This window comes from Corvus moneduloides, chromosome 3 (assembly GCF_009650955.1).
Source record: "Corvus moneduloides isolate bCorMon1 chromosome 3, bCorMon1.pri, whole genome shotgun sequence".
In the NCBI taxonomy this organism is placed as follows: domain Eukaryota; kingdom Metazoa; phylum Chordata; class Aves; order Passeriformes; family Corvidae; genus Corvus; species Corvus moneduloides.
The window spans coordinates 96922695-96948552 of record NC_045478.1 but is presented as its reverse complement, the minus strand read 5'-3'; the positions used below and the strand labels follow the sequence as shown (position 1 = coordinate 96948552).

Below are 25858 nucleotides of genomic sequence, written 5' to 3'. Positions count from 1 at the left end.
ACAGAAATATTAATCTCCATAATACAGAAACTCCCTAAAGTGCTCCCTTTTTAAATCTCCCCTAGTTGATTGAGAGAAGTTGCTTCTTCTCTGTCAAGATTTATGAAGTGTGTGGATTACTGGATTACAGTGTAAGCTTCAACACAAGGCATTTAACTTTTTTTCCAGCATGGTTGTTAAAGCAGGTGTAGTGCAGTTATAACCAGAATTTAGGAACAAATTATGCTAAATCTCAGTGTAGAAATACATCCCTGTCCCAACATTCATGAAGAAATCTCAGTGCTTTGAGAACTTTTAGGTTTAGGAAAAAGTTTTTGCACTAATAATGATACGTCTTTACATATTTTTCAGTGTTTCAGCAACTTTCCCTTTTTTCCTTGCAGATTATGTTTATTTTGAAAATTCTTCCAGCAATCCATATCTCATTAGGAGAATTGAAGAACTCAACAAGGTACAAATATCTAAGATTCTTTCTTGACCTTTGATAGCAGTCAGTGTGCTTGTCAGAAACTGAGAATTATTTCCATCCCATAAGATTTCTCCTGTGGTAGGGTCTTCTGGTCGGGTTTTTTATTTATTTTTTATTTTTTTTTTTTTAACTTCCTTGACATTCGCTATGTGTATGTTTCAGTTACTGAAAACTTGCTATGTGATATCCTGTAATTCTGTGCTGTTACCTAAGGAAACACCCAGCTGCTCATTCCTGGTGAACAGAATTACTCTGCTGCAAAAAATTTCAAACGAATTCTATGAATTCTTATGGAAATGAATGAATTTAATTCTCTGGCTGACGAGGACACTGTGAATCCATCTGGAATGACAGCCATCATGTAATGTGTCTGCTTTTAGATAGATGTGTAAAGAGCTGGAAGGTACCAGCGAGACTTTTCAGTGATCAAATAACAGAATATGTGACTTCTGTGGCTGTTCATTGCTCTGGCAGCTGTGAGTGAAGAATGGGCTTTTGAATACAGACTGTGTTCTCTGTCTTTATCCTGAGTGTATTTTCTTTAAAAATGGAGGCTCTGTTGAATGTCATTTTGGGGAAAGCAAGATTATTTCTCTTCACTCTTACACTACTAAGAATAGTGTGGCGTTTCTATATGTATTATTTTTTTTTCTTACTTTTCCCTCAAGCAGTATTAAAATTACTGATGCACTACATCAAAAGTTAATTGTCAAAATGCCCTTTATGGTATAAATAATGATTAAGATTTTTTTTTCCCAGTGGTTAGAATGTAGATTAAAAAATTGGTGACCTGCATGTGGTTTTCTTCTTATTAACGAAACATAGCACTACTCCATAGCAGACATCAGCCACGTTAACTGTTAGTGCTGTCCAACACAACATCTTCTGAACCTGTGCATGGCAAATCATTTTGGACTTTTATAGGAGAAGAGTATTTTTTATTCACAGTAATTGACGTGATTCCAATCATGTTTTGAATGTAATGTTTATTATCTTTAAACTGCACTGCTGTAATTTAATCTTGCTCATGCAGGGTTAAACAGAGTCATGTATTGTTTTTTTTTCTTAAAGAGAGGTTGGAGGTTGTAGTCCTGACATCTTAAATGTGAATAGTTTGCTTTCAAGTGTTAAAGGTATAGAGCAAACATGGAGATGTTATGTGGATGTGTAATGAAATGCTTTGATTATTGTTCTACCAGGGACAGTATTTTTTGGTAAGAAACTTAATTGAAACATTATACTTTTCAGTTTTAAATAAGTAACTCAAGGTAAAAAAGTACTTTTGTATCCTCCAAGAAGGAGGATATAGTTCTTCAAATATTAGTAAATTCTTTACATCATCAAGCTGAAGAGCATGGTCCCCATAATGAGTCATGAAAACAACATTGAACTAAATAGCTCTTTTATTTTAGGAGCTGTTGTGACTTTTCAAATAAACCTTTCAGAATTCTTTCAAGAAGACTTTTTCAATAAATGTTATATTCAATGGCATGCTGAAAAAATGCCAGAGTACTTTGAAATATACATTTCTGTCTAAAGCTGGTTTGCAAAGAAATGTTCACAAGGTTCTAAAATTTCTGAAGGATTCTTACATTAGCATGATACTGGCATTGCATCTCTGAACAGCTGAATAATGTAGAAATTCTGAGCACTAATTGTAGTTATTCCTCTTGTCTGGTCTGAAATTGGTACTGGCCTCTCTCAAGAAAATTTTATTTATTGGAGTAATTCCATTGATTTCAGCTTGACTGATCATGAAAGAACGACTGATAGAGGAGCACTCCAAGCAGAGAGCATTTAATTTGTATTACTCAGCTGAGGAGGGATACATTCTGACCTGATTTTATCTTTCTTTTGTAGACTGCCAATGGAAACGTGGAAGCAAAAGTGGTGTGTTTTTACAGGCGAAGAGATATTTCTAACAGCCTTATAATGCTTGCAGATAAGCATGCTAGTAAGTAGATGGTACAGGGCATTTTTTCTTACTAACACAGCCTGCTCAATTTCTGCAGCTGCTTAACCTTGCATTTTTTTTGCCATGTGAAATATATATTTATGTTAGGCATTTATTAATATCCAGTTAGTTGCTCAGTATTATCTGATACTATCCTGCTCCTATCAGTTGCTTCTGGGAGTTAAGTTCAGCTGTATCCATGCGATTGAGGCTGTTCATCTGGGAAAAAAAAAAAAAAAAAGAATGTATCTTTTCATCTGGGAGATACAGCTGGATTTCTTGTTTTTATGTCAAAAGTAATTCTTGGTTGTAAGTCAATTTAGGCTTAAGAGCTCTTGTAAATATCTTACATGACTTTTTGGATTTAGACATAAACATGTATTGCTTGACGTAAAGAATGAAATGTATCATTGAAGACTGAAAATCACTGGAGGTTGTAAAAGAGCTGTTATGTGCATTTATGCTAAATGTAGATATTAGTAAAAAAATAAGGGATTTGGGTTTTTTTTCTTTTCCTTTTTTTTCCAGAAAAACAACAAGTGGTAATAGGTGAAAAAAGCCCCATTTTTCAACATGAACCTAACTTTTTTAGTATCTGCCATTTGGTATGCAAGTGAAATACAGTATTGTTCCATAACTTTTTGATGAAAAATATAATTCTGAAGAGAAAAAAATATGATTCTGAAAATATAATTCCGAACCTAAAAATCTGAGATGTTTGAGAAAACAGTGATTTGCAAAATACTGCAGTCATGTTTGTAAATAACTGGTGTGAAGTATGTCAACATCCCATAAATTTCTTGCCATATGCTATTAAGTACCATTTTGATTATATATGATGCTTGAGTTTTCAAAATTAATCTGTGAGTAAATTATGTAGGGGTTATAAATCTGTAATTTTTCAGGATGAATCTCTTGAAAGACATTACGTAATGCCAACTTTTTAATGCAGATATATAATAGCATAATTAGGTGCTTTAAAAATACCCTGCAATTTGTTTAATATCCAGCTCTGGTAATTTTGCTCATCCCAGCATGGTTAGTGAAGAGAAACAGCCAACCTTTGGGTTTTGTTCTATTTTTTATTGGTCCTGGAGAAGGGGAGGTGATTTGAGTACAGAGTATGAAGTACTCGCTTGGCTTTTATAGGAAGATGATACATCTCGTTTATGTATTAAGGGAATGATTTAATGTTTTTCTAATATAGTTGGGTACACTCTAGAGTTATTTGTGACCTATTTTTGGTCATGTTCATCAGCCCCCGCAATCATTACTTTTTGAATTCTTCCACCTGAAATGTACAGAAACGTAGAACTTAAGGTCAGCTTCACTAAACTTTTAGCACTTTTTTTTTTTTTGTTTTTCTTTTCTAATGGAGGGGCAAGAAAGTATGAAAAGGATAACAATTTTACTGGAAATATTTTTTTATTTTAATTTGGCTTTTAAAACATGAATCTTGTAAATTTTTTTTTAGTTGGCTTATTTTTTAGAAAAGGGTATGTTAGTTCTGTGGGTATCATTCCATCTGGAAAAGTGAATAAGGTTTTTCTATTTCCTGTGCGAGTTTTAGATTGCCATTTTGTCAGCACTTTGATATAAAGGATTTGTTGATGGTGTGTTGCTCTTCTCCTATATCATACTAGGGGTTTGTTGGTGTCACTAGAAGTGCCATAGAATCTTCCATCATGTTTTCTCTGTTGGGATCCCCTTGTGGGTTTGTAGTGAGAAAACAGAAATGTGATTTCCAGCTGGTTCAACAATCATCTTTAGAATGCCTGTGTCTCACCGGTTATGAGCCTTCTAACCCAGTGCTCTTATGAATGAGGTTTCTCTGTGAAGGTTTTCTCTGGACACAATGTTTCTGTTCTGACCAATCTCTGGACTCTGTAGTGCCACGTTCTTTTAGGAGATGTTTGTTACAGTTACAGGGGACAGCACACAGTGAAGGATTGCTCGGCTAGAGCTTCCTATAGCTCATAGAGCAGATGTAGTTAAATGTCAAATCACTTTAAAGGCTTTCGTTCTGGAATAACACAGTGTTCTGTTTAGAAATATGGTGTGTGTAAACAAAATATTTGTATATTTATGAATTGAATGTTTTGGAAATGTTTTATATAGCTAAACATGTTGGCACTTCAACACTTCTACCTGGTTTGGTATAATAGAAATGCTAAAAGATACAAGTTTCTTAAGGCATGGAAATTCAACTTCAGCCACTGATTTCTCCTGTGTACCTGTTTGGAGAAGTTTTTTAAATATAAGATCTACTTGATCTTTCCTAATGATATTTTGTATTGCTAGCATTGGGTTTTTTTTTTTTTTTTTCCTTTTATGATTGAGAAAATGGATCTGAGTTATGTACTTCTTAAGATTTTGGCAGGTGGGGGTTGGTGTTTTTTTGACTCAAGGTTATATTTTGAGATGTAGGCATGGTCCCATTTACTAAAAGAAGAAAACAGCTTTGCAAGAAAATATCTTGGAACTTTAAAAAAAATTTTGATCACTTGAAAAAGTTTCAGAATTATTCTAAAGAATGTTTGGTAAAATTGGAATAAAGCTGATCCATGACACTATCACTAGTAAAGAGTCAGTATATTGTTTTCCTAGGGTGTTTTTTTTGTTGTTGTTGGGGTTTTTTTTTGTTTTTTGTTCAGTGGTTTTTTGGTTTGGTTTTTTTTAAAATTTGGTTGGGGATTTTTTGCGCTTTTTTGTTTGTTTGTTTGCTTTTGTTTTAAGTTGTCTTCCAAAATGTTTCAAGATATTGTAACAAATTGAGGGAGGAAAATCAAGTTTTCCTTAGGCCATTCTAAAATGCTCAGGTACAGAGGAGTTCCCTTGTTTTCAAAGAGTGTCACTAATCTGTGAGGAAATTGTATTGCCTTCTTTTTTTCTCTGGTATTCCGGGTGGAATTTAATTAAGGAAATTTTTATTTGTCTACCAGCATCATGTATGACATCAGTCTAGATCTGGGAATAGTTCTAGAAGCTGACTGTAGCCACTTAAATCCAGGATTTTGGAATGTTTTATGGGCAATTCAGGACTTTTATGTTTTTTCACCTTTGATTTATGTTACTATAAAATAGAGTTTATGGTAAGGTCAACTTGAAATACAAACGAAAAGACATTCCAGGATCGGCTTCTTGATCCTGTGCAACCTCCTGAGCTTAGTAAGGGAGTTCTTTTGGGGTGCTAACACTCACCAGCACTTAGGTTATAGTCACCACCACAGGATCACTGTAAGGGGGTCATTCCTTTCTTGGCATGAAAGAAGTGACCAGCAGAGTAAGGCTTACTGTGAAGGGAAAAGAAGGAAGAGATGAGTAGAGGATGGCAAGCAGGACAAGAGCGATTGCAACAGGTACCCAAGTGCGTAAGCGAGTGAACTTGGAGAGGTGGGACAGAAACACCCAGCTCATTAAAATGGGTGAAGCAAACATGGAGATGTTTGCTAACTAAATGGTGTGATTGAGAAATTGCCAGCTGAATCTATAAAATGTAGATGATTCTTTCTTAAGGAGAGATAATCTAAGCATTTTAGGGCAAAGTTTTAATAGCTGTGGAGAGGAGACTGTATTAGCTTTGTACCAGCAGTTTTGGGGTTTTTGGTTTTGGGTTACCGTGAAGGGCTCAAGTTCTGTATTTCCTTCTTTTGCAATAGATTTATCATAGAATCATAGAATATTCTGTATTAGAAGGGACACATGAGGATAATTGGGTCCAACTCCTGCCCCTGCAGAGGGACCATTCCAAGAACCATACAGTATTTGAGGTTTATTCACTACTACTTTCTTGAAGCTGAGTAGGGCGACCTAAGTGCCTGATGCCAGTTTTTGCAGTCCTTTACACTTTGAGTTCTTTATCTGATTGTGTGCTATCATGTAATACTGTGTCTGAAGTCATTCTCTTGTTGCAACTCCTCAGCCAGCTTTTGCCTAGTCAACCATCTGGTGAGGATATAAAAAAAATTACTGTTGTTGGAGTCCTTCATCTTCTGATTTATTAAGAGGGTTTGTTTCATTTAGGTGTGCTGAGATGCTGACTAAATGCCAAGAATATTTCTGGGCCTGTGATAAAGCCCATGCAGAATTTATTTTTTCTCATTAACACAATTGATATTCTTTGTGAATGAGACAGGACTTAGTTAAAAAAAAAATCTGAGATGCTGGTTTCATTGACTGAGATGAAAGATAAAATGAAATTTTTCTAGATTACAGAAGCTGGCATAAAAGAATATTTTTCAACCTCAATTCTTTTTAGAGATCACGTATTGGCTTTACTTCTTGTTGCACATTTTTTAGGACTTTTATTCTTTTGCTCTTGATCAGTCATGTTTCATGTCACATTGCTTTGCAAATGGTGTTTTCTGCTACAGAATTTTTGTACATGGTAGATATCTAGGAGGAAAGGAGTCCTGCTAGTGGTTCCTGGTTAGACAATCATTAGGGTTGGAAAAGACCTCCAAGATCCAGCCTTTGACTGAACACTGCCATGCCCACTAAACTTTATCATCAAATGCTGGAGTCTGTACTCAGTTCTGACCTTTGTATGACATTGGTGTGTTGCAATCAGAAACAAATCCAGTATTCTCTCTGTACTTTAGTTTATTCGCCTGTAAAATAATGCTCCTATTAGAAGTTCTTATTAAAGTTGGGGAAAAATATTTAATATGCCAATACGTTTTTATAGTTGCTGTTAAAATATCTCAAAGCGCCTTACAAGCACTTGGAGATTATTTTCTGTATAATATCAAGAATGCTCCAGCATTCCTGGAAATGGCTTGATCTTGCAGAGGAGTTTAGCTGCTGCTGAGCCTTCTTACCTTCACTTAAAGGTGCTTTGTATTTGAGGGGAGGAATATTTTGCATATCGTCTATGTTAATTGCCAGCACTCCAGATGCATCCAAGAGAATGAAGCTGTTAATACTCCATCTGATTTTTGAGAAGCATTTTATTTCAGTAGAGCAGTAGGCTGGAAGGTATCATAGAAGATGTTAAGAAAATGAGCTTAGCTTGAGAAGTAGTGTTTAGTAGATTACTCACTGATGTTCCCAAATATACACAAAACTGAAATGTGAATTCTTTTCATGTGTTATCAGGTTTTTTAACATATGGTTGCATAGTGGTTTTCTTAATACTCACCTCCAGGAAAAACACAAGAATTTTTCCTGCCCTCTTCAACAATCAAAAAAATACAATTTAAAAACTTGTGTCAAAAAAATTATGGATGTGGAGACCCTTGGGGTTCAGGCAAGAGCTCAAGAGTAAAATGTCTGAAACACTGTGTTGTTCAGTGTTCTGTTATCTTAGTCACATATTTGACTCAGTATAATTCAAAACATTTATAAAATACTATAGCTGGACTATTTCTGTCCAATCAGATTGTAACACAACCAGAAACTTGGTGGATTTTTTTTTTTTTTTGGTTGTGGTTCTTTTTCATCATAGCAGTTCTTGTACATCAAACTAAACAGTTATTAATAAAGAATACAATGTTTCTTTAATCACAATCCCTTTTCTGAAAAATCACTTTAGGATGATTTTTCCTGTTACCTAATTCAAGTCACATAATGTCTTAGCATAAAAAGTATGTTTTGACTGGAGATTTTATTTGAAATCTTAAATTGTCTTTTTTTTGGTTCCAGTACTTCCCTTGATACCTGTTATCTTTGCAGCCTATGTTCAGAAGCACCTTCAGTAAAATGAACCCAAGAGACAAATATTAACTCTTGTACTGCATACAATCCATTTTCTCTACCTTGATAGTTTTAAATGTTGAAATAATTCATAGTTTCTTTAAAAAAAAATCCCAGACAACAAAAATCAACCCCCTGGTGAATGCTTATTTGTATCCTGTGTACAGCTTCCAGGAAATGAATTAAGATAGTTTATTTGCTTTACTGGTGGGCTTGTAGAGACTGGCATCCGTCCTGTAGAAAAGGATGCACTAAGGCATAGAGAGTTCTTAGTTACCCTTTCAAGGGAGTTAAGGTTTAAATAGCTGCCTATTTAGTAGGTGCTCTTTTGAGTGAAAAGACAGCATTGCATCAGTCTTGATACAAATAAAACAGAAACAAAACTCTTTTGGTCTTGCTTGTGGTCATGTGGATGCAAAAAACCAAAGCAAAATAAATCTTTAGAGCTCAAGAGCTCAATTGATTTGTGTCTCTTACAGTAGTGTAAGTAACATTTCCATGGAATTTTGTGGCTTTTGGAAAGTTTTCTGTTAGGTTACAGTTCATTTTTTGTAATTGTACTTGGTGAGAAGGCCTCTCTTTCTTGCTGCTAAGAAAAGAGATCTGTTGATATTACCCTGTGATGAAGGATACCATTTTTCCGGTTGGATAGGAGGGAAAGGAGCTAAGGCCTGGAAAGACAGAGCTGGGAATGAAAGGTAGGAGAATCTCTTGAAGTGTGTATAAGGAAGAAGGCTTGGCTGCTAGATATGCCTGAGGAGTGGGTGAGCAGACTTGTGTAACTGGTTCAGTGAGATACTGCCCTGTTAATCTCAAGGCTTCTGTAAATATAAACTTGTGTTTTGTTGGCAGCTCAGTGTCCCTGGCTCTGTCATCTCTGTCCACACACGCACCAAGAATTAGGAGAAAGTTAGTTTCAACCTCACATAGTTGCCCTCTTTTCTTTGAGGACAAGAAAGGCTTTTCAGAAGTCCCTGTCTGTGAGCAACTCATCAGAAGGCTCTTGGGTTTGTTTTGAAGATGGGGTGTTGAACAGAGACAAAACCAAGTATAGGAAGCCAGGAAATTTAGGTGTATGGGTTCTGATGTTGCTTTTGTTGGAATTTTACATGTTAATACTTATTTACAGACATCTGATAGAGACATGTAAACTAAGCAGTAACAAATTCAGGTATGTTGTGTTGCTTCTGGGAATCCCGAAGTCTGTGATGTGGGAGAGACACACCCTAGGAGGACCATTTAAGGATGATACAGATAACAAATTCTTTAATCAGTGGCAGAGTAGCTTTTATGCTAAGGCCCTTATATTAGTGTAACTATCACTTTCACTGAAAATGAGCTTGGGGTTTTTTGTGAGGAAGACATGATCTCTGATCTCCTGAGACAAGGGAATATCAAGTTTTCCTTCATTTACCCAAGAGGATGCCATCAATTTTAATTTATTTGAAGAGGGGGGAAAAATTCAGAACTTGCTGAAATACAACAAGCCTTGTCAAAAACTACTTCCTTGTCACCAAGGAGAAACTTGTCTCAAGGCTCCCAATTATTCTTTTCAAGGGTGCTTGGGGTAGTCTCATAAATTATGTGTTTTCTTCATTTGATTTTTGTTCAAGAACTTGTGAGTATTTTTTCTCCTCAAGAGTAAAAGCAATAAAGAAGCAGTAATTAGTGTTTTCTTCTGACAATATCTGAGTCTTCTTTTCATGACTGACATTTTAGAATTAGTAGTTATATTGTCTTATTAACAAGTTTACTGTCAGCCCCAAGTATCTTGTGGAATTATTAACTTCTCTATCTGTTCAGGCTCCTCCTTTGGTGCAGAATGGCTTGTCAGATTGTGAATGTTAATGATCTTCTCTTAATGGATGAATGGATTTACAACTAAGTTCATCATTTTAGGAGTTCCTAGATTTTATAGAAAACTTGCATAAAACTTGCCTAAAAAGGGGTTTTTTCTCACCTGAGAATGTGTGATCTGCATTTAGATCATGCATGGATTCTTCACATATTAAAAATTGTCCACTCCATGCAATCTGTATAACTACATCTTAAGTGTTGCATGTTCTGTCCAGCTGTTAACTGCTAGCTTCATCTTTAGACCTCTGAAGTATAAACTTACAATTTGGGCGAGTGTGTGTAGATTAATTTTCTTTCAAATTCAAAAATCTTATTTTCTGAACACACAGTTTAAGAGGTTTGAATACATTGCTGCCAATTTCTCTGAACGTAAAAACAAACTAAACCTAAAATCTGGATTAATTTTAGTGAATTTGCTGTGAGGAGTGGAAAGCTGTAAAATATCAGGTCATATTTATGCTTAAAACTGTTTAATAGATATATGAAGCTCAGTTTTTATTTTTATTTTAAATACCAGAAGTATTTATTTAGTATGTTTCCTTGGTAAGAACTCAGTAGGGTACAAAAGGTGTCATTTTTTTGAGCTCTACTCCCAAAATAAATTTTTCACATTTGAGTCTTTAGAAGGAGACAGTATTCACAGAAAATTGCCAAAGCATTGTGCATTCCCCTATTTCCCTGTGTTCCTAAGGATTCATTTCCTCATGGTCAACTTTAAATACATGTGCCATTGTTACCGTACTTATTCAGGGATTCTTCTGATTTGTGGAAAACATGTAACTCTTTTCTCTCAGCTGCTTTCCTGCCTCTTTTGTGTTTCTTAATTGTGCAGGCAAGTGATCCTACACTGTTTTCTTGGTACCCCCAAAATACTTGTAGTATTTAAACTGATATTATTGATCATAACTTTTTGTCTCATGAAGATAAATAGGATGTTTCACACCTCCTAGATTTCCATAGTCTCAAATGGTTCTACTTCTTCATTTTTTTCCCTTGGCTCCTAATTTTAAGTGACTTTTCCCACTTTCTTCCCAGTGCACCCACACTGTACCAAAGCACCTGAGGCATAAATTTTAGACTACAAAAACATTGCTAGGTTATCTCTATCTGTAAAGCTCCAATTAGAGATGCATTTCACATCTTCAAAGAGTTCTCTGATAGTCTAATTGAATCAGTAGTTTATATAATTTATAAATCTGAATGATGTAAACTCACTATTAATATAGAAAGACTTTTTCCCATCATGCAGTGGCAGTTAAATGTGTGATTTGGGAATCAGGTCTGAAGATTTACAGGCTTTCCAGCAGTAATTCTTGAATGTCTGTACTATGCAGTGGGATGAAATCTGCAATAGCTGCCCTTGGTAATACTCATGCATGCCTGTAACTGCACACATGCTGGTAGAGGTGGAGCTTTTTAGCTTGAGCAAGGCTCTGTGTGAGAATGGGTGTAGTGCTTCCTACCCAAGCTGATTCATGCAGTGCTGTGTGTATATATATCTATGATGTGAGGTATTATGGACTAGGTAGAAGTAGCAGATAAGATTAACGTGTAAAGTGGTTGTGTGGTTTGTCTCTTTCTGTGTGGTAAACTCTCTTTCTCTTAAATGTAGCCTGCACGAGTAACAGGACTCAAAGTTAGCAAATATGTTGAGTTTGTCATGTCCCAAACCACATGGAGTGGGTGGCCAGAATGGCTGTGCTATTTAACAGTGCTGTTTGTCTGTTTGATCAGTACTTTTTTTTTTTACCTCAGCTGCTGTTTGTAACCCTCTCTGATCAAGCAAAGATTTGTAGTGTGAATCTGCTTTGCTTCTGGTTTTGATATGCAACACAAATGATTCTGTGATCCTTGCAGTGACATTGTTTTGTACTAATGCAGAATACAAAAAAAAGATTGAGTAGTAAAAAGCACAATTTTTTCAGTAAAAGCCTGTTCTACATTATCAAATTCCTAAAAGAGTTTGGGGAGCTAAGTAGTTCATTTTGGCTGTCACCTACTGCCTGAATCCAAAACCTGTTTGAAGATTTATCACAGTACATAAGATGCACAGTTGCTGGGCATTATGCCTTCATATATCTGGGGGTTATGTGAGTGCATGTGCCTTTTCTACTTGTACAACAGGTTAAACATCTATCCAAAACCAGCCCAACTAAATTAGCTAACTTCCCATTTTTGATATGCTGAATGATAGAATTAATTTTTAATTTGCCTGTTCTTGTTTTTGTGAAGGATTGTGATAGTGATATGCAATGCTGAAGGGAGTCATGTTTCAGTTTCCTGCATTAAAAGTGCAGCCTTGTTTTGGCTTAAACCAGGGTAGAAATAGTGTTGGCAGAGTCAGTGACCTGTAACCTAGACCTACAGAGTACTGTGGCCCTTGGCTGTGTGGCAGTTCCTTTAGGCAGATCCTTTGACTGGTGCTGCTGTCAGGAGTGAAATCCTGATGCAGTTATTCTCAGTAGGCCCTCAAGAGGCCAAGGACTCAGTTGCCAAGTATAATACAATAAAAAAGGTTTTGATATATGGGCAGCTTTCATATTTATATTTTCCTTCAAATGGGGGCTAGCTTCATATACCTTCATAATGCTCTCCCCTTTCTTTTTGTTTTTAATTTTTGTTTTTAATGAGTGGAAAAAAAGCCGGAATCAGAATACTGAATATTTACCAAGTATGAGATGAATAAGTGAAGATTTTTGATATTTTACTTGCTGCAACAAAAATGGTATTTAAATGTATTGTCTACAAAGCAAAGTACTGAGAGTAGAAGAAAAATTTCATTGGTTTACTTGGGATTGGCATATGTTTTAAAATTTGACCAGTTAATACAAGGTGATGTTTATTCCTACACTGTTTTGTTTGTTTATTTTTCCTCCTGGCATCAGAATTAATGAATTAAAAGGCTTTAATAATTTAAAGTACTACATATATTTACACTTCTCTCAGTTCATATGTATAGTTCCTGTAAATTTTGATCGCATTATCTCTGTACACCAAGGATATAATGTATTCTGGGAGGTAAATCTCTAGCATGGTTGAAGATGGAAAAGAGATGGAAAAAAAATGATCCTTTAAGTCTTACACAGACCATCAGAGTGAATGAACTCCTCTTCCTGGTTGTCTTGTCAGGTCTATAGGCAGAAAAGCTTTCTTACCATGTTGGCATCAAGCAGGCATTCTCTTGGAAAATATTGTTCTCGTTTCCTAATCCCACACATAGAGCCTTAATGTGTCTTTATTAAGTTTACCCAAGAGCAGGATATACAAATCCTTTTCTTTGTTTTTCTTTCCTTCTCATTCTTTTTATTTTCTCCCTAATTCTTATTTCCTTCCTGCAAAAAAATCCAACAAAATTCAGCCCTTCTGTAAGGAGATACTGTAGAAGATAAATAATTTGTGTTTTATAAGCAGAATCATATGCCATTCTGAGTAGGGGTAGGAGAGTGCTTGTACAATCTGTGCCTTTTCATCTCTGCCAACAAATTTTGAAAAGTTGTTTATCAGCTTTGAGGATGTGAACTGAATGTTAGAAAAGCAGTTTAGATCTCTGAAACTCTGTGGTTATTGTCACACAGTGGAAGAAAATGCCAGTGTAGATTTTAAACCTGGACTTTGGATTCTTACAGAAAACGTAAGAGATTTTTTGTGTGCTTAGTTCTTGTGCTACATTTATTATTTTTTATATATTTGCTCTGCAAGGAGAGACAACCATGCAGCTTGTAAACCATCTAGATCAAACAGACCTGTTGCCTATGCTAAAGGGAAGACGATCTTAACAAGATATGAGCAGGAGTTTCACATGGAAAGGGTGGCAATCTAAGAGATGGGAAAAATTATTAATAGCAGCTGTCTCAGGAAAATGAGAGATACAGACCTCCCTTTTCTTAAAGTCAGGTGTAATAATTATTTATGCAGGTTACATGGCAGTGTTGCAGGTAGCCTTTGGATTTCTTGAGCCAGATGATGGATTAAGAAAGTTTTTTCTTGGGCACTGTCAGATTCACCACATACACTTTTGCTTATGGTGGTCTGCCAGCCTGGATTTGAGGGTAGAACTAAAATTTCCTTTCTTTCCCACACAGCTCTAAACATATGTACACTTTGGAAAAACTACTAATTGACTTCTGATTCATCTGATGAGCTGGATACCAGTAATTGGATGTTCATCGTGTTGCAAATAGCAGTGTCCATGGCACAGTTTTGAGTCTGCTGCTTGCTGCTACTAATGAGCTGCTTAAAGAAACACCATACAGGACTGTGGCTTCACACATCCTGCAGCAGCTTGCTGCAGTTCATACAGATGTACACGTGACCAAGCACACCTTGAGCCCTGTAACAGGATATTTTCTCATTTGGAAGAATTTGCATTTGAATAGGTGGTACAGAAGTCAGGTAAAAGGGGGAAAACCTAGTTGAGGTTTATCATATAGAATGCCCAGCTCTTTCAGCACTGCTGGCATATTATTGTTCTCATGAAGGTCTGTGGGACCCTTCTGTTCTGTAGTGTTGTTACAAACTAGCTTGAAGTGCTGAAAAATGGTTAAAGAACTATTGTGCTTGCTCTTGCATTTATTCATGTTATATTTAATTTATTAGGATCTATTTATTATGTAGCACATCATGATTCATACTACTTATGGAGGTAATCCTTCCTTGCTTTCCACCCACAAGCTCCTTGCTCTCAAAAATCTGCAGAACCAGTTATCAAAAAACCACCACCCATCAAGTTTTGGAAGGTGAACTTTTCTGCTAATGAAAGATGTGATGGTTTCCATAAAATATTTTGCTACAGGCCTGTGATAAACATGATATAATTGCTCAATTGCTTGTGGCTGACTATTATCCTGGAAATTGTTATTATTGTAATATGCTACTTGGAAGTACATAAAAAACCATTTTGCATTATTTTGGAAATAATTTTTATTGTTTGAGAGTAGATGTGGCATATTAGTTCTTAATGGCTGTACAGTAGTTATTACTTTGTTTTGTGACCTCCTTTAGAAATATAATGATGAGGTAGTGTGGGAGGATCACCTTGGATAATTGTGTAGGAAAACTGGATAATCCCTTAGAGGCCACATGTATGTCCATGCTATCCAGCAGGAATTAAAAGCAGACCTGTTCCCTATAAACACAAGTGATCACATTTTTTACCTGCCTGCAAAAGTGCTCAGATTCATACTTTCAATAGTAATATTCTATTTAAATGACTTGTAATCCGTACAAACTGTGCTTTGGATTTCTTATCCTATTTGAAAGTAATAGCAAATATCAAATTGATGTTAGATATTCTAACACTCATCTGAACGTTGCCACAGATGTGGTATAAGTAAAGCTAATTAATTCAGCTTTGGGAAATGCTTCCTTAGGCAAATTGACAGTGCATAGTCTAGCTCACAAAGTTGATTAAGTGGCCTTACTACAGCTTTAGGGGTTAAATATCACAACTAAGTTAGTACAGTGAAACATGTGGCAAGAAGCCTCATGCAAATGAGCAAATTGGCCAACTGCTAACTTAAGAGAGCTCTTCATTCACAGCCTGAATAAAGTTGTTCAGATGGTGAGACTTACTGTTTTTCTTTTGTATGAAATTTGGCAGTAATTAGATTTACTCCCTCTCCCCCAAAATCTGTATTTGTAATTGTTGCTGCTGTAGCATCTAACTGCCAAATGTGCACTTGAAGTTGTTGCTGCAACCATCTAAGCTTAGAGAGACTTATGCACAGCCACCTTTCCTTTGATGTGTGTGGTAAACTCGCTGCTCTTCGGCATTCTCAGCTTTTTATCTGTAGGTTTGAAAATATGTTGTTGATACCGGGTATGTGTATAATTTTTGGGCTGAGTGTAGAAGAAAAAGGTATACAGGAAAGGAAGAAAGTTTGGAAAGGTTTCTGAAAGTGATGCTTTCTTTGAATTGAAATTCTGTTCTAATACTGGTCTAATACAATTTTAAAAGTATTTTAGCAAACAGTGAAACGGCTGTAACTCCACAAATGGTGGTGGTGATTTGAATCTCTGCATTTAGGCTTGCATAAGCCAGATGTAGCTAAGCTGAGGTATGGTTTCAACAGTAGAAGCAATTAAGTTTAAGAGGTAGAAAGTTAATGCACTGTAGCTTTGGGTACTCTGCCGTTTTAATTCAGCGTTGGTCTGTCCTGCTGTTGAAAGGAGTAGTCTTGTTTTTTCCCATTATGTCTTTCCAGTCTCCTAGTTCTGCTTTTTTCTCTTTCTCTTGTTCTTTATTTTCTTTTCTTGGTAGATCCACTAGGCCAAGCAATTGGAATTGACCTGGGACATCTGGGTGAATAAAAAACTAATTGCATGGTCTGAGTCAGAGGGTGGTGGTGAAGCATCCAGACTGTGTGTGGAGTCCCATGGGAATCTCTGTGGGGACCTGTCTTTACCAGTGGCTGGAGCAGGCAATGTGGTGCACTCTTATCATGTTTGCAGGTGACACAAGAATGGGGGGATGACCCGGGGGTGGCTTGAGGGAAGGGCTGGTATTCAGAGATTCCTAGAAAGCAGGAGGAGTGGTATGTCAAGAACATGAAGATGGTCAGCAGGGACAAATGCCAAGTCTTGCACCTGGGAAGGAAGAGCTCCTGGTAGGGATATAAGCTGGGGCTTGGGGGAGCAGCTCTGCAGGAAAGGCCCTGAGGCTGCCGGCAGACAATAACTTCCTGACAATGAAGGGAGTTGGCCAAGAGCATCCTGGGCAGTACCACCAGGCACAAATCCAACAGATCGAGGCAAGAGATTATCCTCCCTTTGCATCTCATCGAGGGATATCGCATCCAGTTTTAGGTTCCTGATAAAGGAAAGTTGCTGATAAATTGGAATGCATTCAGCAAAAACCACCATGATGGACACTTGCCCTTCTAGGAGAGTCACCTGGAATTGAACTTGCTCGGCTTGGAGAAGATGTGGACTCCCAGTGCCTTTGGGGAGGTTATAGACCAGAAGATGGAGCTGGACTCTTGGCGGTGACTAAATTGAAATGGGAGTGATTCAGATTAGATATGGGTAGAAGCTTTTCACCATTACTGTGTGATGGAGAGGTTGTGTAGTCTCTTGTCTTCAGAGATTTTCAGTTGCTGAGTTAACATGGGCTGACCTCACAACTGAGCCTACTTGGAAGAGTAGCTTGTGCTAGAGACCTCCTGAGACCCTTTTCAGCCTGTTGTCATGATTTTTGATTGAATGTCCAGATCTGAACTCTAGCTGGAAAGAATGCTGCCAGCATTTTGGTGGCAGTAGAGGGAGAACTTTCTCCTTTCTTTTAATATTGAAGATTTACTCCTCCTCCCTGAAGATAGTCTTCAATGTTTAAACAAATCTCTCTTACTCTCTTCTGCAATACACAAAGGGAGCACATGGGGGCTTATTTTGATTTAGTTAAAGAAGAGTAGCGTGTCTGAGGAATTTACCTTGTTTTGCTAGCTGATGATTAACTATACAGTTCTTTGAGCTGCATTTAAACCTCTAAATGTCTTTCAGGACATTTAAAAAGTTGTTTTAAAAGAAATTTTTAACTAAATAGGAGTATTGTATTTCTAGAGACTTGCCCTCAGTTTATTTTTATTTTAGTTGCAAAAACAAGCAATTCTTCCTCATAGCAAGCTTCACTCATCACATAACTATAAGCAAAGACACTGTATTCAAAATTTAGGTGACACAGACAGCTCTCTCTTCTTCTCAGGCTCACTAACACCACCATTTTCTAACAGTGCATCCTACAAATTAAGTGGAAGAGGGAAAAAAAGAGAGTGTTCATCATGTTTTGAAAAGTGGTGATGCATATGTAAAAAGAATGAGGATTACCATTTCTTTCCAGTATCCATTGCTTGACTGAGTCAGTTAAGTCTCATTTACATCAGATGGGAAAGGGAAAGTTGCACGCAGTCCATGAAAGTATCACCAGATCACTCTGGTTTTCAGGATCACAGTAATTATTTACCATTGATGATTAGAAAACCCACATGTAATAAATAGACCACAAGTTTTAAAAGCTCACTGGAGGTGCCTGCTTTTGCTCACCAGGACTTTTCTTTTAAATAATGAAATATTTCTTGTAAACCAGGAAAAATACTAAAAAACAACATTCTCTTAAATTTTGCCCAAGGCCTAAAGGGGATTGTGTGATTTTTTTCAAAAAGTGATTGTATTCATCTTTGGAGTCATACCTAAGAGTTTCAATATAATATTTAGCTGAGCAATTTTAAATTTATTTTTTTGTCTCTCTAATCATGGAACAATGAGGTCTGTGTATGTCATCGCCATAATCCTGCATAAAAATGTTTGCTTGCTCTGAGCTGTTGCCTCTCTTCCCTTGCTGAATGCTGAAATGTGCTTATCTTGGTGGGTACTTTATGATTTCCTGTAGGTACCTTCTATTTCACTCCTTTTGATAGAAATAATCTCTCCTTGGATGGCAAATGAAATTCACATGTGCTGTAAATCAAGTCAAAAATGTGACAAGATCTCTAAGAGTTCTGCAAGGTTGTTACCACTTTCCTTCTAATGGGTGTTAAGGCCAGATCATTGCAAAAACCTGCTTCAAAAGCAGCTCTCTGAAGGTTTCTTCAGATGCAGAATTCTTTGTATTGCCATCAAGCAAATTTAGCTTTCTCCCTTCTTTATGCTATCCAGTTTCCTTTCCTGGTATAGGTTTGTGTGACTCCTGGGACAAGCTATTACCTGTTTTACAAAATCCTACTGTTAGCATTGGTTTTATATTTTAAAGCTGAAGCAGGAAATTGTAAAATTATCCCAATGGTAAATTGTGTTGAGTGGATGGAGCTGTTCTGTGTCTGGCCGTGGTTTCCTCTACTTAGTACTGAGTTGCCAGATCATCATGTGTAAAACATCTGTTTTATTTCTAAAAATACAAGAGAAAAAGTTACATTGTTTCATGTTTAGGTTTGGAGTGTTTTAAGAGATCGGTCTAAGAGACATTTGGTTTAAGCTTCAGGCTCTTGGATCAGCATTTTCATGTCTTATGTAAGATTAGTGCAATAAATTTGATTCAAGGTGGTGGGTTTTCTTCTTGATTTTTTAATTTAAATTCTTACTTGAGGAAGATATTGAGATGAGTGTAGCTGTCTAAAGCTGTTTTAAACTCTGGAATATCAGCCCATATTGTCCTGTGTTTTGTGCCTTATCTACAGTCAAATGCTTTTTTATATGTTGACCAAACTTGGGTTTGGATGCCTGAATTACTTAGAAAAAAACCCCAAACACAAGGTAACTAAAAGAAACATTAATGCTTGAAATTGGAAATCAAAATGTATCTTGCAATGGTCACTTATTGTAATAAACAGTTGTAGAAATTAATTGCTGGAAACATTGGTGTGATTTAACCCCAACCAGCAGCAAAACGCCACACAGCTGTTGGCTCACTTCCCCCAGGTGGGATGGGGGAGAGAATTGGAATTAGTAAACAAAGTAAAACAAGGAATTATTCACTGCTTCCCACGGGCAGGGAGGTGTTCATCCATCCCCAGGACAGCCGGGGTCTGTGACACACAGCAGTGAGTTGGGAAGGCAAAACATCATCACTCTGAATGTCCCCACTTCCCTCTTCTTTCCCCCACCTTTATATGCTGCTCATGATGCCATGTGGTGTGGGACATCCCTTTGGTCAGTCGGGGTCAGGTGTCCCCTCCCGGCTCCTTGTGCCCCTCCAGCGTCCTTGTTGGTGGGGTGCTATGAGGAGCAGAAAAGGCCTTGGCTTTGGGTAACCTGTGCTCAGCAATAACAAAAACATCCCTGTGTTATCAGCACTGTTTCCAGCAAAAATCCATAACACAGCCCTACACTAGCCACTGTGAAGAAAATTAACTGTATCCCAGCCAAAACCAGCAAAACATGAACCTTTTAACACAAATTTATATTTTTTAAAATAATTACTTGCCTAATTAAAAAATGCTTTGCCTTGGCATAGATTTTTGTAAAGATTTATTCATCATCAGTATTATAGATGCCAAAATAATTCAAAATTGAGTTATAGTCTGGCTTGAACCTGTCCATGTGTCGGTGAAGTTGTGGGTTGTCAGGTGAGATGGGCGAAATTCTTGTTTTCATTTTTGTTCTCTTGTTCTCTCTCTCCACAAAATATGCCAAAACAAGGAAGGGGGTGGGGGTGTCTGCAGCAAGATAGACCTAAAGTAGAATTGGGTTTGAAGAAGTTGGTTATATCAGGGTGTGTTGTTATATCACTTTTATGAAAAGAACTGTTAGAAGTGGAATTGACTACACACAGGCATGATTAAAAAAAGTAGTAGTGTTGCATTTGGAGAGAACTGTGGTTGCTATGAGGGTTCAGGCAGGCTTCATTTTGAAATAGTGTCTGTAGGTTGGTTGTAAAAATGGTTATTATTAGTAGAGAGGGTGAGGTCCTCTGTTGTAGGTAGTTACGTGAAATACTATCTCATGCTGAGGTTCTGTTGTTGAGTTTCTGAGAAATGTTTTGTAAACTACACCTGGTTTTGTAGGTGATGGATAATTTACCAGGCAGAAAAGTTAGAGAAGTTATTAAAAGGTCTGTATTTTTGCATCCCTTATTCAGAGAGACTTTTTGCCCTTTTTGGGATGCTAGAGGAAGTCCAGATTCAGGTTCCACATGTCCCAAAAATCCACTAGGAGGGCAGATTTCAGCCATCAAGATCCCAGGATAGGTCTTTTGGAGAGCCTGCCATTGTGTTACATGTTACCAAGCACTGGGAACTTCAACTCTATATGTGGTTCTATCGAGTATCTGCTTTTATTTCTTCCTGTCTAGCTTAAAAGAGAAATAACTTTAAATCTTATTTAAATATGCAAATTTAACACACTGCGTTTGTTGTCAATATCTAAGAAGGTAATGGAATAATAGAAGACACTAGGCTTTTTCAGTTTTCTTAGACTGATTTTCCAGTCTTAGACTGCAATTATGTGTAGTAAATTTCAGTTCATAGAAAGTGTGCTTTCCTCCAGGACTTCTGTAAAAGTTTTAGTAGTAGTAATACTGGCAAGAGAAAGTCAAACCCAAAACTGGTCAACAAGCAAGAGAAAAAAACAGAGGAAAGAAGACGAAAAAGGAATGAGTAATGTTGACAGGATTGTTCTTAAACTGTGTGAAAGACATCAATGCGTAGTACAGTAGGAGAGGAGCATAATTTTTTTAAAGAGTTGAAGTGTATAATTCAAAATACTTAACATTCTGTCAAGTTACATAAACTGTAGTCTTGTTAAACTCATCTTTTCTTTGAAATACTAAAGGAGGTTGCTAAGGGGTGGGGGGGATGTCAAATGAAATGGTTGCAATGATGTTATGCAACAGAGTTAATTTCGACCTACGCTCTGCTTCTCTGCAGAAGAAGTTGAAGAAGAGTCTGAAACTACAATTGAGGTTGATTTGACTGATAAACAGAAACATCAGTTGAAGCACAGAGAGCTTTTCCTTTCTCGCCAGTATGAGTCCCTACCAGCAACGCATATCAGGTAAGAAGTAGTAAATACAATTTCTCTGTGTGTTCTGCTGGGCGGATTGCCTGCCAGTAGCCCACCTGCTTGAATGCTTCAGCCTTGCAAAAGGGCGCCGTTGGTCTTGGCTGAGTTGGTCCAGGTTGTCCCATGAACTGCTTTGGAAGCGCCTTTGTTTTTTCCTTCTGTTACTTGATGTTTGAGCCTTGACCATTTTGTCTGGCCAGGGAAACAGCAGATGGGTTTGGAAAGGAGGCAGTGGCTCAGTGGTCAGATCTGCAGTTTAGGGCTGCATGCATGTAAAATTAAAATTGCCCCAACTTCAGAATGTGAAGAAGCCATGACTTGAGTTTGGCTAAATGTTGCAGAAACATTTCAAGTATTGTTTTAAATTGCCTTTAATATTAATGTAGGGAAGAAGCTTGCTAAAGGTCGAAAAGTGTTTGTTGATTTCTTTCTGTAAATGACCTAGGTGCTCATGTCATCGTCTATTTAGCAGTCAAGAAAGCTTTTTTTTGTGTTGGGAAGAGTGGATGATGAATCTAGAAACGGAAAAGAAACAGCACAGTGATGGGGGGAGTCTAGTTTAGGGTGAAACAATGCATTCTCACATTGCATTCTTAACGAATTTTCATTTTCTCATTACATCCAGCTGCCCCCAGCTATTTCAGACCATAAATGTCTAAAGGCTACCAAAAAAAAGTAGATATTGTCCAACAGCAGAAACACTTTATATGTGCATATTTATTTTCTCTCTTACTGGCAAATCACATAATCACGGAATATTCAAATCACATAAACACTGAATATGTTGGAATGGACCCACAAGCACCACTGAGTCCAGCTCCTGGCCCTGCACAGGACCATCCCCAAGAGTCACACAATGTGTCTGAGAGCATAGTCCAAATGCTTCTTGAGCTCTGCCAGGCTGCCTGGTGCTGTGACCACTTCCCTGGGGAGCCTCTTCCAGTGCCCAACCACCCTCTGGGTGAAGAACCTTCTCCTGATATCCAACCTAAACCTCCCCTGACACAGCTTCAGGCCACTCCCTTGGGTCCTGTCACTGGTCACCACAGAGATGTTGCTTCTCTCTCTCACTGACAACACAAAAACTGGAAGTTGGAAAATTTTGTATTAATTTTCTGTGCTTGATTCAGCTACTTGTTCTGAGTTTGAGAAAGTCATTTAACTGTCAATTTTCTGCTGCTCCAACTATAGCATGGAGATAATAATCCTGTGCAGTTTCTTTTACTTACTTTGACATTTAGATATTGAAATAAGGTATTCTCCTTGCAGAGGGAAGATTGCATAGAAGAAGTATTGTAAATGTCTTCTCACCTTACAACTCGGGGAGCAAATACAATAGAGGTTCTCCAGTGCATAGTTCACAAAGAAGGCAGAAAAACACGTGAATTCATAGTACATGCCACACAGCACAGCAGGCAAAAGCAGAGTGATGACTTGCATCTACTTTTCAGAACAGATGAATGTTGTAGGACTGTGCTGTCACGTGTTACTAAGACCTTTACCAAACAAATTCTGGAACAAGCTTGATGTAGATAATGACGTTTCAGCAACCTTAACTCTGTTTTAAAAAGAAACAAGAAGGCAAATACACTATAAAATATGCCTTATTTAGCTTTTTAACTTACTGTGTTCACATTCTGTGATTCTCAGTAGTTTTCTTAACTTTTAGTAATTAGCTCATCCTGTAAAGATAATAGAAATACTGAGAAGGTGGTACTCCTCTAACTTTCTTCCATCATTTTTTCACTCCAGAATACTCAAGGATGCAGATATCACGGCCTCTCTGGGTGTCTATTTCAGTGTTTGATGACTGTTGTGAATTTTTTTTCCCTGTCATCTGTTTGGGATTTCACTTGCTGAAATTTAGTGTCTACTGCCTTGTGTCCTATCACCGTACTTCTCCAAAAGGAGCCTGGCTCCATCTTAGTTATCTATCTTTTCATTAGCTAATTGAACAAAGCAGTAGAATTTCTCCCTTTAGTTGTCATACCTTAAGAGTGAACAAATCCAGTTTAATATCGTCTGCAGACTTGTTGAAAGTGTATTCAGGTTAATAAAGATATTAAACTGTTTGCTCCAGGGTCAGCAATTGGGGAATGCCCCCAGTAACCGGGTGCCAGCTGGACTTTGTATCACTCACCACAGCCTTTTCAGTCTGATGTTTTTTTCCAAGCTTAATTGTCTACTTATCTAGTCCATGTGTTTCCAATCTGCTTGAAGGACGCTGGAACACTGCAGGCCTTGCTCAAGTCAGGTTCAATGACATTCTCTTTTGTCACTGGTCTACCAAGCCGGTTGCCTCCATAGAGAAAGCGAGGGGATATTTGTGCAATAAAAAAGCCAGGGTAGCTCCATGATGTGGGCCTTTGCTCTAAGCACCTGCAGTTTAGCCCTGAGATAGGAAAAACTGGATTTACAGGAATAAATGACACTGTGGTATGGAGTGAAGATGGGAGGTTGGAGATCAGTTCTCTCAAGAGTAAGAACACAAAACCTCAACCCCTCTGGAAGGGACAGGAGAAAGTTTTAAGTCAATTTTAAGAGACTGGAGGAGGTTTTTGGCAGCTACAGATCTTAAACTTTTCATGACATCTTCAGCCAAGAAGAGTGTCTGAGTGTAATTGCCTTTTTGTTGTCATTTAAGGAATAAAAGAATTTTACCTAGTACGCTTTTATTTAGTTTTTGCTAATATGGTTTTGCTGCTTTTGTTTTGTCTTCTTAACTTTATCCTTTTTACATTTTTCAAACTGAATGGCAGAGGAAATTATACCTCCTTCCCTCTGAAAAATCCTATCACTAAGGTTGCTTTTATTCTAGTTCACAATTCCAAATACAGTGATGTCTCATTTATACACCTGTTGCTGTTACTTTGTAGTTGAGTTACCTTGCAGTTACTTTAGTGGGTTAGATTTCTTTTATGTGCATGTCTAATTCTGAAGCTCTTTGGTCTGCAATGGTGGGTTTTGAATAATTCTGATGCCATTTGTTTGCTCTTGTATTAGTGAAATACAGTTTCATTCCTTATTCTGATATTTTTATTTTATTGTATATACATTATATGTAACTTTTATTATATGTAATTTGTTTTGTTAGAAATGCTGGGATTTTTTAGACTTCATCTTGTCTTCCCTTTAAATTAGGTGTCACTATGCCATTTCAGTAGCTTTAGGGAGCAGTATAAGTTTTGGCATAAAAAGCACCCCAAGATCCAGATTTAGAAAATAATTAGTAGTAGGTATTGTAGTAGTAATCAAACATGGCAGTGCTGCCTTGTGGACAGAGTTCTTGCAGTGGAATGTATTTCAGAAGGTGGAATTGCCTAGCTGGGTGCAGCACTGTTCTGGAGTCATGGTGTGTGGTACAGTACAAGTTCATGCATCAGTCTGGGGATCAAAGACAAGGCTTGTTACCTTCGTGCCCACTTGTCAAGTTACAAGTGAAATTATTGCCTCCCCTGTCTGCTCAAATGTGTGCAGTCAGTAACACCCCTCCAGTGGATTATCTCTTTCTTTCATAATCCCTGCGTATTACAGGTGCAGTTTTGCCAGACTCTGTAATCCCACATGTCTTTGTCACAGCTGTCCTGCCAGCTGGACTCCCTGAGCCACCCTCCTTGATTAATGTCACGCAGTGAATGCACCCAGGATTGGTGCAGGTGGCTCCTATAAGCAGTGCCATCCCAGAGAGGGGCTGAGTTGAGCCAGTGCTGTGTACATGGGGTTTCAGAGGTTTGAGCATTATCAAATACAGCATTTTGGAAAGGCATGAAAAGTTATGGGGGGAAAAATGGTGAAAGTTGTCCGGAAGTTGAAATTGTTTGCCAGTGTTGTAAAATTCACCGTAAAACTTAGCATGTAGTGAGAGTGGGTCCTTGTATAAAAATCTGCAAATGGTTATCTTTTTGGAGATGCACTGGGTTGTCTGACTTGTGATTTGGGCTTTATATTTATTTTTCACTCTTAAGCTCTCAAGAGTTAATAGGTATTAAACATGTTTAGAGTGTTGTAAAAGATTGCATTAGCTTCTAAGTTAATTTGTAATTGCTCTAAAGTTTAATATTTCTTATGAATAGTGAAGCAGCATTTATTTATACATCAAGGTTCATCTTACCATTTCAATACCTTTGCTTATTTCTTGTTTGCTTATATGGTGTTTTAGTCTTGGGGTCGTGGGTTTTTTTTTTAGGTAAGATGGTGATGACGATTATATTTTAAGTGTTTGGAAAGCATACATAAGTCAAGCACTCTCAGATGTCATAAGAAAATCAGGGGTGAATCTTTTGGGCTGCTTTATACTGTAATAACAACCCCCACCCCCTTCAGAAAAAAAAAAAAAAATACTTGCATTTAATTTTACATGTGCAGGATATCTGTGCATTATGTAGATGTTTGTC

The 25858-nt window shown here is 37.3% G+C and overlaps 1 protein-coding gene across 2 annotated transcripts in view; it reads left to right on the top strand.

The window, feature by feature from the left end:
* The window catches only part of MTA3 (metastasis associated 1 family member 3), a 136720-nt gene that overhangs the window by 1865 nt on the left and 108997 nt on the right, over positions 1–25858 (top strand). For both annotated transcript variants that reach the window (XM_032102860.1, XM_032102861.1), the window contains exons 2-4: positions 384–451; positions 2330–2423; positions 21329–21455. In XM_032102860.1, coding sequence (XP_031958751.1) covers positions 384–451; positions 2330–2423; positions 21329–21455 — 289 coding nt within the window. The remainder of the gene's footprint in view (positions 1–383; positions 452–2329; positions 2424–21328; positions 21456–25858) is intronic.